At 41.2% G+C, this 19,670-nt stretch overlaps 1 protein-coding gene across 17 annotated transcripts in view; it reads right to left on the bottom strand.

Moving 5' to 3' along the window:
* Positions 1–19,670, bottom strand: part of ABI1 (abl interactor 1) — an 80,179-nt gene that overhangs the window by 16,313 nt on the left and 44,196 nt on the right. For 9 of the 17 annotated variants that reach the window (NM_001039281.3, XM_040680681.2, XM_040680723.2 and 6 more), the window contains exons 3-5: positions 14,383–14,559; positions 3,743–3,757; positions 2,910–3,010 (exon numbers count right to left, since the gene is read on the bottom strand). In NM_001039281.3, coding sequence (NP_001034370.3) covers positions 2,910–3,010; positions 3,743–3,757; positions 14,383–14,559 — 293 coding nt within the window. The remainder of the gene's footprint in view (positions 1–2,909; positions 3,011–3,742; positions 3,758–14,382; positions 14,560–19,670) is intronic. The other 8 variants (XM_040680660.2, XM_040680703.2, XM_040680743.2 and 5 more) reach the window with 1 other exon arrangement.

Raw genomic sequence — 19,670 nt, 5'->3', positions numbered from 1 at the left:
CCAAACTATTCACAGAACAAGTTACATTTGCAATCATCAGTGCTCTTCCTAGCAGCACTGTTTTATGCTGTAATCAAGCATATCACTTAAGCAGATCTTTAAGCACTTCACAGATCAGCCTCATTGTCTCTATTCTACAGACACAGAAAGTGAAGCTCAGAGACTTCCAAGGTCACTGAGCAGACTGCATCAACTCAGAAATGCAGCACGAATCTTTCGAGATCTATTTACCCACTCCGTTTCTGCCTTCAGAACAGTGTGTGTATTGTACTGAGCTGCAGAGCTCTTCGGTTCTCACCAGTTACCAAGAGATCCCTTGCAAGACATGGAACTTGGCAACACACCAGCTAAGCAAAAACAAAAATAGTAAACTACTGGCATTTAATCACTTGTTCCATTGCTGGTTATAACCAGGCTGTTAAGTTATACTGTTTCACAGTATTTTAAGCAATGTATCTACTTCCTTTTTACAATGCAGAACGCAACAGTACTTAATTTTAACTAAAAATTTAACTATTAAAAACTCTCTTGAGGAGAAAATTGGAAATACCATATTTGTTTGTATGAACAATGGTGTTTGTAAATTAGTTTGCCCATGTAAAGAACTGCAGATGACTCTGATGTGCAGACTGCCACCACCTGTAGACCCGCCAGAAGAGATCAGTCATGGGAAAAATAAAGTGACTTTGTATTCCAGTTGTAAGAGATAAAGCTCTAAATACCACCAAGTGAAATAATAAGCACAGAAGATTTAAAATGTGCTTCCAACAGAAACAACCTTGAAAACTAACATTCTGAAGTATTCTATCTTGGAATGCACTGGCAATAAGAAATGCAGCCTCTCGGCTCGATAGCACTATTTATTTTGCCCATCCAATTTCAATATCCTATCAAAAGCAAACCCTGCTACATCCTCAGGCTCAGCTGAACTCTGGTTTCTCCTTGTTCTCCTCAACTTCACTGAAGGACTCAAACTCGCAAGCACAGAGAAGTAAAAATTAATTTCTCTGTGCCACGTAGGTCCAACCCATCCTTCTGTTTTTCTGCCAGTCTTGCATGGCAGAGGAGAGCATCCCTTCCCTAACACAGCAGTGCCAATGCCCAGTGCCTACTGCCACGGGGGAGCTAAAAGCAGCCCAAGGCCATGCTCTGCTCCAGGTCCCTCATGGTGCAGCTGCTCCCTCCAATCAGCTTCTCCACCTCCAGCCTTTCACTCACTTTGTCCCCTGTGCAATGCTCCCAGCCGGAGCAGCCCCCCAGAAAGCCTCTGCTCCTGTTGCTCATTCATTTCACAGCTCAGGCAGTTTCTGAGCAAGACTCTTTCCCAGCATCACTTTGGATCACCCTGCCCTTGCCTTGGAAGGATAGGCTGTACACATACTTCAGGGCCCATGTTAGACATCAAGCTTGTTCTGATTTTACATGCTTATCTCTGTTTTCTGGATGAAAGGGAGAAGAGCAGCATCCTTGCAGTTCCTAGCGCTTTTTTTCTGCATATATTAGGGAAAACAGTCATGCCTATGATATTTAATGCTTTGGCAGAACATGGCTGCTCAAGACAAGAGCTGTACTTTCTGAACAAGAAGGGCAGATAGAAATCTCTGTTAGGAATCCATATTATTCCTTCCCCTCAGCCAACTGCTGTTTTTCGTCAAGCTCATCTGGAAATGACGTTGGGCTGATTAATCCTTATCAGGCATCAGCTGAGGCAACCGAACAGCTCTGGCTTGTTCAGGAGTATGAGAGACTGCTCAGCAGTCTGTCAGCACTGCTGCCACACTGGGGGCAGCCAGGAGGATGTAAAATCCTACCCAGCTTCCCGGGCTGATCAACAACAACAACGCTCTCTCAGCTGGGATAAGAGGGACAACTGGAATGCTGATTTTGTGCCCTTGAGCAATGATTTTCAGAAAACATGCTGAGGAACCCCCTAGGGTAATTTTTCTGTAGAATACACAATAAACACTACCATCCTGAAGCAGCAAAGCAGCAAATCAGGATTAAAAATCACTAAGTCTTTGACAAAAGCAGTTGCTGCTCCTAATTTTCCTTCGCCATTTCTCCAGTTCTGTCTCATTACTCCTCATTTCTCCCAGCTGCCCAGCTCTCCCAGACAACGTGCCTGAAGCTGACACAGCCACAGCAGCCAGCTTTAAAGTGCCTCAGTCATCCACAGCATAAAGGAAAGCCTAAGCATGACAAACAGGTAGAAGACCTTGTTTCAGATGCCTTCTCAGCAGACAAAGCCCCACCGCACGTGCTCTGAGCTGTTCAGGTATTCACGCTTCGGTCCCTACCAACAAATTCTTGCTGGCATACAGTGATAAGCAGATTTCACTCCCCACAGGTCCAGAGCAGAGAAATTGATGATATGGTAGGGAACTGGTCACAGGGAGGCTTGGGAAAAGCAAAACCTTTCCTCATTTAAATGTAAAAATAAAAATTCACGAGCCAGTGAGAATCAGTGTTGCCAATATGTTAATGATGCCATGAATTTTGCTTAGATAATGCAACAAATATGCTATCAGCAGCCATGTCCTATCTCTGTAATAATGAAAAACAAGCAGACAAGAACTTCAACAATGAAATCTTTCCTCCACTGAAGTTAAAACCTTATTGATATTCTCTCATATTATCCAGGACTTCTGCCCAAAATTCGGGAATAACAATAGCTACTCATTTATCCATATCTGCAATAAATCTGCTCCCCCATGAAAAGCAGTTATTTCAAAAGGCCACCATGAAAATATGAGGCAGTGTAGCTGAAAGGGTTTACACAGCAAAACTAATTGTGTTATTTCCTAAAGGCAATCAGAACTGCTGTCTATCCACCTCTTTAAGAAACATCGACATCGGCGCATTTAAAGCTATGTCTTACACAGGCAGGACTGAGCACTACTCATTCTTACCCCAGAGTTCCCCGGCCTGACATGGGAGGACTTGGTGGTTTTTGTGTAGGCGGATTTGTTCTTGACAAGGTGCCAGTTCTTGCAGGCTGGTTATTTCCATGCTGAAATAAGGGAAAACATGATTTTATTTTTATAACGGAGCGGCTCCATTATTGACAGGTTTTGTTTTTTTTTTTAAAGTGTAAGAATATGAAGCGAGAATTCCCAGACAGCTGTCAAACAGCAAGTTTTTAGCTACACACAAGACAGACAATAGTATATACAAAGAGTTCAAATACAAGCTTAATGTTATTTTTGCTATTGATGTACAGCAGACATCAGAAAGCTAGGCAATTGACAGTTTCATGCACAAATCTCTCGTTTCTCTCTTTTCTTTAAGGGGAAGCCACATTTGTGTTCATCTTAGTTGGAGTGTTAATAATCTCAGTCCAACTTTAATGCTGACAGTACAATACAGGCAGCGCAGGCCCAGGGTGGCTCAGTTTGCCCCTGCTATTTGACTAGCAGAGTCATTCAGATTGTCTGGGAAGTCTCCTGCAAAAAAAAATGCAAGTGAAGGGGATCGAGGCATCTACTGAATTCAGAGCAAAGCACTACATGTGTTAGAGAAATTAATCATCTATGTGTAAATGCAGAAGTCAATGTATTGCAGATATATTGACAGGCTAAACGCTGAAAACAAAACAATCAAGTACAGCATGTTTAATCTAAATATCCTATGGAAAGCAGAGGAGAGCATAAGAGCGCGCTAGTTTTCAGTTTTAATGGCTCTGCAGCCTCTACTATCAGTCACATGAGGCACTGTGGGGCAAAGGAGAAATAACACTTCTTACCTTGGCTTTTAGCCACTTAACGTTGGCAAAAAAAGGGGGAAAAAGGGAGAAATTAATGGCAGATCCATCACAACTGACAGGACAGGTTAAACTACAGAAAATGACATTTAAAAATATAATCTGTGTCTACTGATACTTAGCTACATCCCGGTACGCTACCAAAGATGTTCCTGGCTCACGCTGTCACACAGCACAATGTTCCATGACTAAACAACACCCAGAGAAAAACCACCTGTGATAAAACGAAGCCTAGCTGAGCTTTGCCAGGTTTGTTTGCCAGGCCCCTCATGGGCAGTAAAGGGTTGAAGAGCCCTTTGCTGACTGTTCAAGTCCAAAACCAAATCAATGCTACTCCAAAGGCAATGTGCACTTAAGAATTTGTTCACACAACCACAGTTGCAGCTATATGGCGCAGAGTGGACTTGTCCCTTGTTTTGACATTTAACCTTCGCGTGTTTTGAAGAAATTCCAGCTGCTGCTTTGAATGGTAAATAAAGAAAAGGGAGTTTTCAGACAGGATGAGCAGTTGAGCCTTTCACCTCTGGTTTATTGATTGAAACCTGATTCAAGGCAGCGCTGCGCTGGCTGCTCAAAACGGCGTTGGCAGTGCTCTAATGATTGTCATGCTGAAATTTCAGCTTTTAGAACCAAGTCATTATGTGACTCCACTGTATTATTTTTACAGCCTTCGTGACTGCAGAGAAAAAAACTATGACAGCTTGGCTTTGTATTTCTGTACAGAAAACTAATGTCATTTTTTACTGAATTCAAGGTGGGCTCTTTAATTTTATGGAGGGGGTGAGAATTCATCGTTTTGAATGCAGACAAGGGGTAGTTTCACTTACTTTTAAAAAAATCTCAGCACCCCCAAAACATAAAACAATCCCAGTACTATTTTTAAGGTCGTCTAGAAACAAATTGTCATTTCCAGACCAAGAGCCACAGGCCAATGTAAAGGAGTTCATGAACCTTGAAAAAATAATTGCAATACGCAACACAACAATGCAGATGTGTGACACTTCTGACAGGGTCTGCCCAACCACTGAGGAGCAGCTGGGGTTTAAAAATCAGAAGGTTGAAAGCCAGTGCCCTGAAGTTATTCATACTACAAAAACACAAAGCCCTTTCCAAAATTCAAATGAAAAAGCTTAGCTGAGGTAAGTAAATCTGAAGGCCATCCTGTTCACTCCCAGTCTGGGCCAAGGTTCATCAGCAGAGTAACAGAATGAAGGCATCTGAACCACATCTGTACCTACATACTTATTTTGAGGATAAATACGACGCTCAGTTTCCAGAATGCCAGGGTAGTATCCCAAGCATTATATTTTTAAAACAAGCCTTAGCAGTTTAGCTTTCCCCTCTCATAGGAAGATCCTTCCTCTTACTCTACCAGTTGCCAAGGGCAATGGCATAACACAAATAAAGAGACCAAAAAGTGAAACTGTTGTTCTGTTCCCCCTGCCCCCACCCTAGCAGCCATAGACAGAAACCTTTTAAGGGCTTAAAAGGAAGGGTGGCATGGTTTCTTACCCAGCCTCTATCACTAAATTTGCTTGCTTCAGAAATCTAAAGAAAAAAGGCTTTTCCTCTCTTTCCTTCCCTTCTGCAGCATCACTCAAGACTTCTGGTGAGTCTTCCCACCCCCTCCTTAATCACTGTTACATTCTGCCTCCACTGCAGCACCAGAGTATCTTCACGAAGCACTGAATCAGGAATCTTTCCTGTCATCTCAAACCTTTTTGCTGCTAAGCACAGTCGACATGCTGAATGTATCCCAAGTCCAGCAGCTCCTGACCCCTATCTCTATTGCTGCGACTTCAGCAGGTGACCTTCATCTCCTTCAGTACCAACTAAATAACATTCAGATCTACAAACACGCACACTTTTCTTTATTATGCAGAATAGCTGGTGGTTGCTGTCATTCTGCTTTCAATAAGTGAAAAGCTCTGTGCACGTCCCTTGTGCTGCTGTTAATATAAACAGGAGTCATATGGACAGGAAAACACAGAAGGAAGGAACACAAAGGGAGTGGGGATTCTTATGGGAGAGGAACTCTGGATCCAGAAGACAGAAGTATGGCAGGAACGCAGATGAATCAAAGGGAGATGAGCCATATGGCTGGTTTAATCATGGTTAGTAAGCTAATTAATTAGGAGACATTTTCTTGTATTTATTGGCTGATCTTAAGAGGTCAATCATGCTGCATTTCTTGGTCTGAAAGCCAAACTTAGTGCTATCTAAACAATTCCAAAAATTGCTTTAAGCTGGAAATAGTTTAAGCAGCAGTCTGGTATCAATATAGCCTTAATAGGGGGGGAGGGGGGGGGGGGAGAGCAGCAGGAAACCAAAGGGAAAAGCAGGTATACGTTTAGCATAGGTTCAAGCATCTCTCCAACTGCTGCCAGGCCAGATAGCAGAGCATGCACACCAGGACCAACTGACTCATCAGCAGAGGAAGGTTGGAGTCAGGAAAGAAGGAAACACAGGGCATGAGGAAAAGGCAGTGGTACACAAGGTTCACAGCTTGAAGAGGGAAGCCTGTATGGAGGAGGGTCTGTAAATGAAGAGATAGGAGATGCAAAAGGTTTCAGAAAAGCTAAGTGAAACAAAGAGCAGCAGTGAGCTCTTGGCATGTACTGAAAACTCTTGCAAAAGCTGCAATGAGCATGACTCTCTCCTCCTGCTAGTTGAGTTACTGTACACATGGCAGACAGCCTCCAGTATTCTAGAACAACACCACAGTGCATAGGTTTGCTGGGGACATTTTTTATGTCGAAGTACAGAACCATACAGATTAGGATGCTCCCAGAATGAAACAGCATGCTAAGCAGCACTACTGGTTGGGGTTTCTCACTGCTTGCTCTCATAGCAGAGAGATGTTTTAAAGATGAGAATGAAGTCTTGCTTTTCTTGGAAGAACGTGCAAAGCACATGGATACAGTTTGAAGGGCTGACACAGAATTAAGAGACAGAAATCATAGTTTCAGGTTCAAGAAACAGGAGCCAACCTCCCTGCACTTCCAAAGGATGACAGCTAGTGCAGTGTTAGATCCACGGGGCTTTAACAAGAGACAAGTTGGCCAAGGACTGACAGCCAGCACTGGGCTGAAAGGAAGTAATGTACTTCAAGCAATGGAAAAAAGCAGGTGATTACAAGTCATACGAGGGATTTATCATAGCCGAAGGTACGGCTACTTCTGTAACTGACGGAGGGACTTCAGAGCACTCAGACTGAGTTTTCAAGTTTGGACTGCATGTTTGGACAGAGCAAACAATGTTTTGGGACAGCTAAACAATGACTTTAAGTTAGAGGCTTCCTTGCTTAAGGCAACCGTTTCAGCAATTCCAGCCTGCTCAGTTCTGGCCATCTAAACAGCAGAAAAATAAGTGCACAGAGGCAGCACTCTGCTGTATGTGAATAAAAGGACAAGGCTGTGAATGGCAGAAGATTCATGGCTGGCATGGATGGGTGGAGTCTGAGGCAATCAGAAGTATCTACTGATAGCCAAAGGACATCCAGGTTTCTGAAGGACTCTGCTGCTGGCCTCAGGAGGCAGCCATTGGAAGAACATTTAATAGTTTCCATGCCAAGCAAGAAGTCATGGGTGAACATTAGTCATGATTCAGGGAACCAGAAAGCTATTACTTGAGTTAAAAATTGTGTATGGAAAGCCAAAGCTACTGACACTGCGTGAAACTCATTTACATGAGCAAATCTATCTAAAACCATGGAAATAACAAAATCCAGGTGCACACAGCAGCAAAATTCTCCCCACGCTGAAGCCCAGGCAGCTTCTCCCATTCATTTCAGCTAGGAACTCCTCAATTTAGGTTGTAGCAACTTTAAATCTCTGTGCAGGTCAGCAGTACTTCCCCTCCTCTATGTGGTTAATATTTCTCCAAGTCATGAAATCAAAGAGCCAATTTCACTCTGTATTCTGCCATGCGTGGGATCACTGAAAGCAGTCCTTAAAGACTATCAACTTTAACTGCTGTCCAATGGAAACACAGGTTTAAAAACTGCTGTCAGTCTAATCTGCATTAATAGAAAGTGCATGGCAAACTCAGAACTGCAATATGTACATTCTGTAAAAGCAATAACCATCCTTAGATCTGTCATTACCTTTGAACAGTAAACTGTCGTTAACTGCAAAAGAAAAGCATGACTGCTCTTGATGACTCTCTAGCCAACCTTCCCTTCTGCTTAAGAAAGGTTTTTCTTGTATTAATCAAGGGAGAATTATCTGAGACAACCGTAGGAGCAATGCAGCTGGCCCTAACGCCTTCTGAAGTGCTACTGTGTATCTGCAGCCCCAGAGGCATCCTCACTGGTTTTGCACAGGGATTGCCTCCTGTCTTGTCAGTGGAGCAGGTCTGGGTTTGGACTATGGCAAGGTGACACAATGGGAGCAGGAAGAGCAGCAGGAAGGGTATTTGTATAGGAACGGATGGGATATGTGAGGAAAGAATGCAGTAAGAACCAGTCTAGGAGACAGTTTCCTTACAGAAATGAAGACAGGGACTTAGGGAGAAGGGCATCTGCAATCAAAGCTGTTTTTCAGAAGGCAGCCTGTATGTGGGTGTCAGACACTGAGGGAAACACGCTTCTGCCACCAGCTCTGTGCTGTTTTTAAAGAAACCATTACTGTGTCTCAGTTTCCTTACTGGAACAGTTCAAAAGGCTTTTTTGATCTTTATTTTGTTATTGTTATTGTATGGCAGCTATGTGGCAAGAACATAGGCTCCAAATCAATATTTCTTACAAAACAGAACATGTGTAGGTAAAGTTTCTGCAATTAAATTTCATCTTTAACTGTAACATCTCCTGGTATTATTTGCAGCTCAGTAATTACATTGCTTTCTGTTAACAGTAACCAGATGTAGCTTGTCACTATTTATCACAATTGCTTTGCTTCTCTTATTTCCTCTTTTTTATTTTTAGTTTTTAGTTTCCAAAGTCATTTAACTTTAAAATGTTTTTACATATTAAACTGCTGTTAAGATACAGAAACTGTGGATGATGGGCAAATTTAATATCATTCCATCAGCACTTATCAATCAATAGCCTTGGTCAGAGAAAGATGCATCAGATTCCTGTTTTGAAACACCTCAACCTTTCCAAATTCTTTTAGTTAGTAATATTTAATAGCTACAGTAAAATAAGGCTAACAATATATATATATATATATACATATATATATATATTTCAAATTAGAAAATAAATAGATCACAAAGCACTGAGTTTTCTTTGCAGCCAGGAAGTCTTGAAACCTATGTTATACCAGATGACACCACAGACACTTCTAACTTCCAGTAGCAAGTGCACTGTGAAAAGCACTTGCCATCAACACTCACAACAGTCATGAGAGCTGGCAGCAGGGAGGGTTGTTTTTTCTCCCCAGAGAAGCTTCTCTACCCTACAGCAATATTCACTGTTTGGCCACGACCCCCAAGTGATGCTGTGACATTAATGAAATTACATCCTTTGAAGCAAGAGTGTTCAACAGAGGCTAACGCAGGAACAAAGGCAGCAGAGGCTCAGGTTCGGGATCCCTGGCTCACTTTATTTTTATTACAGTGAATTATTTAAAAGTTAATACTCAAGTGGCCAGCACATCGAGTTGTATCCTAAAGGGATAGCAGGCATGACTAGGTAGCTTTCCACCCTCACACCAGCTCCTCATCTGCATTTTCATCTTGCACAGGCAGCAGTAAGCACACAGACCCCAGGTGACTGGAGCAAAAGCATGGCAAAGGTGAGAGAAGAGTCCTTGCTGCAATCACCATTCTGGCCCCATCCCTACTTTAAAGGACTCCTTCCAACCTTCATTTTCCTATTTAACACTTTTTAGTGCTTAGATCCCATTTGACTCATGGTCTTGAAAGCTTCTTACAGCTGTGGTGCAGTGAAATACTTGCACTTTAACACAAGGAAATTCCATAACTTTTCTCCAAACAGGTGAAAAGTGATCAATCTTCAGACACAGTTTGAGACAGTTTTAGAACTGTTTGCTGCATACTGCAAACTCATTCTAATTACAACTAGTCGACATTTAAATTTCACATGTATTCAACACCATTCCTTCACCTCAAGGTATCCTTTCCATTTCCTACTTTGCTGCAATTCCATCTGCCATCTATTAAAAAAAAAAAAAAAAAAAAAAAAAAGATTGCAACAAATTCTAAGGCCAACTCCAGGGCTTTCAATGCATCTTCCAAGCTTCCTCCTCCTCCTCCCCCTCTTAAACTGAGGATGGTCTGTATGAGTAATTCTATTTGACCTATTTATTTGCTGGCACATTACCTCCCCCCCCCTCCCTTCACAAAAGAAGGGGAAAAGAAGGAAGGAAATGTTACAGTAACCTCTGTCTAATAATTCAAACCAAGCTCTCTACACAGGAAGGTGGGCTCTCACTTCACAACCGTTACTCTCGTTTACCAAGAATGACTGCAGCTATGTTCCTCCATCCCCAGAGAGTGACAACTGAGCAACTACTTAAAAGACTGGCAAAAAGGATGGCCTGCATGTTTCCTGTGGCCATCTACATGCAGTGTTTGTCTAGTAAAGGAAAGTCCTCCCCATTCTGACTCATGCTAGACCTGACTTCATAGGCGTATATTAAAAAAAAAAAAAAAAAAAAAAAAAAAAAAAAAAAAAAAGGCAGCTTTTCTCCTTACGGACATTTCATCCATATGAGGCCCTTCAAAAGGAAGGGTAAGGAGTGGAGCAACCAGCACAGCTTGGGGCTGCCATGGAGTTTCAGGCCAAAGGAGAAAGCATCTTAGCAACCTTGGGATAGTCTACAGAAGCTTTTCTGTAACATACTGCTGGAAGGGGTGCTAGGAAACAGCACTGCTTGAAGAAGGCACTTCCAAGAAGGTGTCTTCCACGAGGGAAGAAACCCACTATACAGAGCAACTGCTTGCTACCAGTTCCTCCCAGCCCACAAAAATTGCTGATGCAGGCAAGAGGTGGGCACATGGAGCCCTCCTCAGCATCCTCAGCACAGGGATCTATCTTTGTGGCCATCAACAAAGCCATGAGAAGCATCACAGCAAAACAAGAAAAACAAGCATGCCTACAGAAAATGTACAGGGAAAGAAAGTACTTCTGCTGGAGTTTATAACCACTCTTTTTTCTTTTCTTTTCTTTTCTTTTCTTTTCTTTTCTTTTCTTTTCTTTTCTTTTCTTTTCTTTTCTTTTCTTTTCTTTTCTTTTCTTTTCTTTTCTCTTCTTTTCTCTTCTTTTCTCTTCTTCCCTTTCATTTTCTCTTCTTCCTTTCCTTTCCTTTCCTTTCCTTTCCTTTCCTTTCCTTTCCTTTCCTTTCCTTTCCTTTCCTTTCCTTTCCTTTCCTTTCCTTTCCTTTCCTTTCCTTTCCTTTCCTTTCCTTTCCTTTCCTTTCCTTTCCTTTCCTTTCCTTTCCTTTCCTTCCCTTCCCTTCCCTTCCCTTCCCTTCCCTTCCCTTCCCTTCCCTTCCCTTCCCTTCCCTTCCCTTCCCTTCCCTTCCCTTCCCTTCCCTTTTTTCTTCCCTTCCCTTTCATTTTCTCTTCTTTTCTTTTCTGAAGTTTGAGTTTATTTTTATTTATACTTCATTTATTACTTTTACATAAAACAACTCTAGATTGCTCCTTAAGATATACTGCGTATTTTAATGATGGTCTTTGCTAGCCAGGATCAGTATTTCTTGAAATAAATAAAAGCAGAGATGGGCTGTAATCCAAACTGTATCTTCTTCCTTGTATTTCTCCTTCTTGTTCCTTTGTCGAAACACGTATTTCCAAGTGCTGCATAATTTTTACTTAATATTGAAATGCCAACATATGCATTGTATTTTACTTTATTGACCGTTGTACAGCAGAGACAATGAAGGACCCATAGTTAAAACTGAAAACTCAAACTTTTTTTTGCCTAGAAAAATACAATTTCCCAGGCCTTAGTGGAGATGTTGCTGCCTAGCAATCTCAAGAGAAATCTTTGTTAAGTCTTACTTTCTTGACTACATTCTGAGCTATATCCTAAGACCATTCCCGGCATGACAGTGCAATGCAATTTCTTGTATGGTTCTCCCTCATCTTTATGTTTAAGAGGCAACTCAGATTCTCAATCCAGTTTCTGAAGTTATTTTGGTTGAATTTGCTTAAAGTTGGTCTACACCTTGGTTTGCTACTTCCTTTAAAGCTGTCGTCATAGTTTTATGATTTTTGTTATCGGTATTCCACATCATAACATCATGCAAAGCACTGGGAGTTAAAGAATTAATGCCCCACTTTCATGGACAGCAGATTTTCTGAATAGCTGGCTACCTACTCTGGGGGGCTTTGCATTCAGAGGAGAAGATAAAGCAGCTAGCAAGTCAGGGGACTCTCCCTCTCACTTGCTGCCTGGCAGTGTGTGGGTGTGCTCTCCAGCAGTTTCCCCTTCAATTCATAGTAAGGCCTTTGGTTTTGGACACTCTCTCTCTCATTTTATTTATTAGCTTCAATTCCAATTATATATTGCATTATATTGTGTTATCTTGCATTCTGATATCATATTTAGTAAATTAACGCTCCTCCTCAGATCACTGCCGTTGTTCTGTTTTTAGGTGCAGCTCCCATCTCCTTACCCTTCCCCTTTTCCCCTTTTCTCCTATTCTGGGCCAGTGGGCCTGTGGGCCTGCTGTTCCCCTGTCATGGATGCAGATAGATCTAGAAATAACTCTGTGACAGCTGTGATCTGTGTCACACTCTAGGAAACACAGTAAAATACTGGCTAAACGTGAAATTATGCCATTTACTGTCTCAGCCCAACCTTCTCAACAAAGCATCCACTGAAGGTCAACACTGATGAAGGTGTCAAAAGTACGACAGGTGCCTTCAACTACCTACCTGTGGTTGGGCCAGCAGCTTATTTCACTTGTGTAAAAAGCCTACATACTGAACAACAACATCACCTTTCTACTTAGTGTTTCATGCATTCCACAGTTATAAAACAGACTTAGGCATATTACTCAAAAAAACAATAGCCAGATGTAATTTGTAGCTGACTTAATAATGTTGATAATTTGGTTATTACTGGATGCTATTTTACCTCAAAACAGATGAAGTTTGTTATAGTAGATTAAATCACTGACAGTCCAAAAAAAAATATCTTTATTAAGAAGAGCTGTGTAAAAACAGGTAGATGGCATCTCTTTTTCACTCCCTCAATAAAAAGGTTCACAATTATAGAGATGCCAGTACTCCTAAGAGCATGACTATACTGGAAAACGCAACTGCTACAGCTATGCAATGCAAGTAGTGTAGCAAAGCACTAGCTTCAAGGACTAACAATAATTATTCTGCTTTTAAAAATGCCTTCTGCAGCATCTGACCCCTGGAGCACTTAAATGCAGAAACCAATATCTTGACATTGAATTTGTCAGTTCCTGCATTCTGTATTCATAGAGCTCTCTCCTTGTACGCATGCGGAAAAATCAACAGTTCCTCTGCCCCCACTGTTTCTGTTTAGCAGCAATTCAGGGCTAATCTTTCAGATTTCTACATAGGATGGGCTCCATCCAGCCTGCCTCAAATAACAAGTGTAAACAATCCTAAAAGTTACAGGATTAGTACAGGTTTATATACAGGTCTGATGGCCAGAAAATGTGAAAAAATAAACCAGGTAACTAAAAGCCACTACATTGATTCATATCCTGGAGCAGTTATGGTATAGATATGCATTCCAGCTTGTGTCGGAATTAGACTTCTCTGGGCATTCACAGAGTTACTACAATGCAACTTTAGCACTCTTCTGTGTTAATTCTGAAATATCTGTTCCTCGGGAACTCAGCCAAAGGGCTCATGAAGGGCTGATCTAGCTGCTCTGACTGACAAGAGGACATCAGGCTGTAGAGGATACACAGGTCATGAATAAAAGCTTTTTAATACTATTCAAGATAAGTACTGTAAACAGAATACACCTGAAGGCCAGCTTTGGGGGGTATGCAAAGTTATTATCTGCTATAAAAAGATAGCCAGGGAGAAAAGGGTGTTAAATTCATTTTACCCATAACCACTGGAAGGGAAGCGGACAGTAATTTACGAAGGCTTTTTATTCAGAGAGGAGGAAAACAAGGCTGCCCAAATGCACAAATGAGAGGGAGATGTTAAGTACCACTGAGACTTCAATGCCAACTAGCTAATCCTGCTCCTACCAGCCCCTGTCTGTCATTCCACCCCCTCCAAAAAAAAAAAAAAAAAAAAAACCAGAAAAACAATTAGCGTGTTCCCCTAAAACAGATGACTTAATTTTTCTTAAAAGTTAAGGAAATAAAAGGAGTGACAGAAAAGTTAATCAGGCGAGGAAGTAGTCAGAACTTTAGAATTTAGTCATGGCTTGTCTGACAAGTCACTAGGCTAAGATCATAAGCCATTACTTCCAGACCCTGACTAGCAGTGCTAGTCACAAAGTTATGGCAAACATTGCTTAAATAAATTAGCAACAATAATAAAAATCTTTATAAAACAACCCATTCTGTTATTGAAACGTTTGTATGTGGGAGCATGTCTAACCCACAATCCTCTCTAACGTAAATGAGTGGATATTTTAAGGTCATTCCGCCTAACCTTATCTCCTGGTCTGTTCTACTTGAAGTTCTCATGTGTTCAGGTGTTCTTACCTTTACGCCATGGCCAACATCATCCAGCACCGTGTAGTCTATAGGTTTTCGAATATACCTTACAGGACGCTCCATGTTCGCTGGCGCTATAATTTTGTGAGTTCTTGATGTGTTCTTATTGGTCGTCAAAATGCCTATCTCTCTGCGAGCAACCTTTTCTTTATGGATGTCCACAGTCTAGATTAAAAACAAGAAAGGATGGGTTTCTTTAGGCATTTGTTATTTTCTTTCCAGAGCTATCTATCTACATGTTTAGGCCACACTATTAGACAAAGATTTTGAACCGAGATAATGCTGCTGGAAGGATGCCAGTTCATTGACAAAATGAGTTTAATCAACATGAACATTGCTTGAAAATTACACTTTAATGAAATAACCAATATTAATAATAAAATTACAATTATACATTATTGCCTTGACGCTCTAAAGACACTATGCAGATACAGCATGTGCAGATTAACCCTCAACATTCATATGACTGACAACAGTGATAAATGACCCCAGCTCGCCAGCTGGGAACCCAGGGCAGGCAAGCTCAGCAGTCTGCCCACAGCCCCAGAGGGCACAAGGCTTGGGAAGCTGGGAGGCAATATTTTCAGCAGTCATCAGTGCATGTCACAGTCTGCAATGGGAACCGCCAGGCACAGCACAGAGGGTAGTTTCACTCACACAGTCTACAGCACCTTTAGAGCTTTAAAGATGATATTAAGGAATATAGAAGCCACATTCATGCCCAGCTCCATCATTTTGTTAGGAAATACCTAAAGAGGAATGAAAGGTCAGCCCTGCAGTCTGTGTAGGATCAAACAGAGCTTCACATAACACACACGTGCTTTCAGTGTGCAAGAGAACCACTGCTTAAACCCTATCCAAGGGAGAACACATACAGATGGAGCGCCAGGCAGCCACAGGAAATCCCACTTCTAGAAAATCTATTTCAAATGCAGAGATTTAATTTCCTGATTTAAGTAGTTACTGGCACCTCAGGATACCACTGCAGAAGATCATATCTGACAAAAACCACCGCTCTTCGTCACTTTGAATAAAACCTATTGAATCACTACTGAGGAAAATAACGCTTAGTGTGTAAGCATCAATTTCTTACGGAGAAACAGTGTCAAAGCTGAGGAAGAAGGAAAAACTCTGCACCCTCCAGTAGGTTTGGGTACATCTCTAGAAATGGCCTAAGTTAAAGTGGATATTAAGTGCAAGGTTATCTTCAGTGAAATAGAATCAAAGATGAAGAATTACAATCAGATTGTATCTGACTCTACATGAGGCAGGATGAAAAAGAGAAAGGTAAGCATCAAAGAAATGGCCATTTCCAATCTCTAGGAAAGACAGCTTGCAGTGTTTAGAGTTTACTATGAAATTCCTCAACTTGATGAAATTATTTTTCCTTTATCTGGTGTACGTGCTTGTAGGATCTTTAATTTTCTTAGAAACAGAAAGAAATAAAATCCTTCTTAACAGCTTCATTACATGGCATTGCAGATTGCAAGTGGGAACACAAGTGAATATTGAGCAAGCTTGTTTTCACAGCTAAAAGCTAAATAACAGATAGCTTGTAACATTGCAAAAGGGCCTTTTACTTCCAAAAGTAAGGAACCTTAACAGAAATAAGAATTATGATTTTTGTTCCAGAGCAAAATAAGATATTAAATGTGTGTGATTGCATTAGCTTATTTGGGATAAGTTCATTCCATATCCCAACACAGCTGTGGAACAAGCACCATTGTTCTAATACTCAGGCACTGGAAAATACCAGTCGGGGGCAAAAAAAGGCACCTTTCCAAATGAGACAATCCCAGACACCACGTACTTGCCATTATATCAGTATCAAATATCAACCACTGCACCCACGTTTGTTCTGGCAGCCAATTTCACAAGACAGAGCAAAGACTTCAGAACAAGACTACCTGTGTTTCTTCAGCTCCAGCAATTATTTGTTCTTTCCCTTTCAGAGGCTCCAATATACATGTAAGTTCTGTCCTTTAGCTGGCTTTCAGCAAGATCAACAACTATTATTTGAGTATTCTGCTGTATGTTCTTAGATTATCTTCCAATTGCCCTGTGTAACACAAATCCTTTCAATGAGCCACTAAAATGCAAGATCTCAAACTATCTTGCAGAACTCCAAGGTACAACTCCTCACATTTTGAATACGTGACAACAGCGTAGGTAAAAACAACATCAAAAACAAAAAACCACCGCTACTTCAGCCGCCCAAACAGCAGGGGATACCAAGGAGGATGCCAATTTAAGGCATGTAGTACAATATTTCAAAAGAGGATGCTTTAAAATACTCTTATGCACATAAAAATACATAATTCTGCTTCACTTTTATGAGCAGAATCCGTTGCTACAAATAAATTCATCCTTTGCACAGCATGGACAAAAACACATCCTTAATACTAAGAGTTCTCTTAATGTTAATGGCAAAGGAAAAAAACCCTAAGCCCTTCACTGTACAAAAAGATTCATCTTTTCCTGGCAGGTGGTCCATAAGACCGACTTTTCCTCCCTGCAACGAACAATGAAAATTCCATCAATTACTAGAGCAGAGGATAAGAGATTCCAGGAACAGATGCTGTACCACACATGCTTTCGAAAATGACTGAAGTAGTTCTACAGCAAATTCTTGTTTATGGAAAAAAGTCCTCAGAACAGGAAAAGAGCAAGTATTAATTATATCAGACAGCTTATCCAAAATTAAACACAGAGCAGAGATTTGTAAAGTCTTTCCACAGATTTCAGACCAAGCAAAGAGAACGCTATCTGTATTTTAGTTCAGGGCCAGAAATTGATGGTATACATGTATATTGTGAATGGCATGCAGGCGTGCCTGTGCAAGACACTCATTTGCTCTTCAAAGCAAATACGACTGCAACTCTTCCTTACCACATATGGTGCACTAGAAACACAAGGCAGTGTTTTGCCCTGTGCAAAGCATATGCTTGAGCAGGACAATATGCTGCCCATCAGCTACTGAACAACATTTTGCTTCCTCAGCAGAAGTGACCTTTAATAGATCAATACAGATTGCATGTTAACTGCTAGCTGCTTCTTTATGGTAAGGGTGGTAGAGCACTGGAACAGTTTGCCCAGAGAGGTTGTGGAGTCTCCTTCTATGGAGATATTCAAGACCCATCCGGACACCTACCTGTGTGATCTATTGTAGGGTACCTATTTTAGGAGGGGAGTTGGGCTCTATGATCTCTTAAGGTCCATTCCAATCTCCGCAATCCTGTGATTCTGTGATTTCAACATTGGTATCTGTATCTATTTGTTTGATGTCAATGTGAAATTTTATTGTTTAGTCACTGATACCCTAACAGCAGTAAGCAGTTTGTGATGTGATGCACAAAACCTACTTCTAAACCTCAAAGATGGAGAGATGCAAGCCACAGCAAACAGGCCTGGATTAAGGCGGAGTAACATGCACTAGGAAACAGTCAGACCAGCTTCAAGTCCACGTGGCCTCTGCTGCAGTAAGTGTGGCAAAACGTTAAGGTTTGGAGAATAGAGACAGGATAGTCAGTCCTGAACAACACAATCCAGTAGGAAGATGCCCAGCACTGTACTGATTTGGAGGAGACAGTCCTTCTAGAAGCACATGTTTTCTTTGGGAAGCAAATTTAAGCTAAGTCATTAAACAAATGCCTTTGCCCTTATATCTAGGTGCAAGGGAACATGCCAGCTAATTCCAGAAGCAAAACTGAGCTCGGAGGTTGAAGGAACTGTTAATGATTAGCTGCCTCTGCTATCTGTCAGCTCCAAATCATATGAAAGAAACAGTGGACCAACGGGATGTGGTGTTAAACTTTAACTATTTGCCTTCTCAGAAGCAGTCCCAAGGCCAAGTGCAGTGCAGCAACAATGCAGCAAGAAGTCCTCCTTTTCTGTGCAGCTCTACCCCTGCTCTAAAAAATCCTAAAATGATGCCACCATTTTTAATGATAGAGTTTCAGGTTATTCCATATGACAGTTTTAATAATGCTTAAATTATTATTATGTCATAAATGTCCTCCAAACTAATGCACTATGCTGCAAAGATGTACAAATTGGTCATTTTTTCGTTTGGCTCCAGGTTCTTTCAGACAAGAACAGACATAGGCTCCAACTCCACAGGCCACCTGTAGCTGCTATTTCAGAGAACACAAGAGAAAAGGAATGCAGAACTGCTTGTTATTAGCAACAGTCTTCTGCAATTTTGACATTGCTTCCCTTTTTTGCCTTTTCAGTTTGTGGTTTAATCTACTAACACTTCATTTGAAATGAAGAGAAGCTCGGGTTGGAGGACAAATCAGCATTATACACATACATAGATGGCAGCAACGCAGACTGGAATTACTTTATATGATGAAAAGTGCAAACATGAGGGAGCAGCCCCTCCCACATCCCTTACCACTTCCCAATCCCATCTTCCCAGCACATTTGGTGAAACCACAACCCTCCTGGCTGCTTCACGCACAATGCTGGTGTGTGCATTCTTGTGCACGCTTCCGGCTTGCACAGATTACTTGCAGGAAGGCAGCAACACCCTTGCTAAGGCCAGCATCAGTAAATGGCAAATTAACACAGAACAGGATTTCATTCATATTACACCTGAGAGCAGTGAAATCCCCGAAGAAATCCCCAAAAGCAATTGCAAAGACTTTATTGCTGGCAATATAAGGAAAAAACTGCCATAAGATTAAAAAAAAAAAAAAAAAAAAAGAGAGGCTTTCCAGTCAAAGACAAGCCAATTGAAACACTGGATTTGATGAATCAACTCAGTCCAGCAATCCAACAAATATGGTATCTGCTTTCAGCAAAAACCCTGTTTGACGTGACAAAATATTGGGTAAGGGCATAAGTTTCAGTCTCAGCCTGTTCAGTGAAACCAGGCAATATGTGGGACAGCAAACTGTGCAGAGAAAGGATCTTGATTTCCTGCTTGATTCCAAGCTTACTTGTTTATCTTCGAATTTGGAAAGTAAAATCTGTTTTGCTATCTGTAAAACTATCTACAGCTTCCAACTTAGTTGTCTATAACAGTAAAATACATAGATAATTAACATCTACAGATTAACAAAAATCAGAATAAACATTAACACATTCTGGTAAATACACACTTTCTCTGAAGGCTCATACACCCAGACCATAAACTGTAGTGTTAACCAAAGAAACTTAAGAAACTAACACTGAGATGCTCTCTACATTCCCTAAATAAAAGGGGGGGAGGGGGGAATAAAAATCTCACTCTTCTTAATTTTGCTCCTACATCCAACTTCAATATTATCCCT

The sequence above is a fragment of the Gallus gallus genome, chromosome 2 (genome assembly GCF_016699485.2).
Source record: "Gallus gallus isolate bGalGal1 chromosome 2, bGalGal1.mat.broiler.GRCg7b, whole genome shotgun sequence".
In the NCBI taxonomy this organism is placed as follows: domain Eukaryota; kingdom Metazoa; phylum Chordata; class Aves; order Galliformes; family Phasianidae; genus Gallus; species Gallus gallus.
This window is presented reverse-complemented; position numbering and strand designations above follow the sequence as displayed.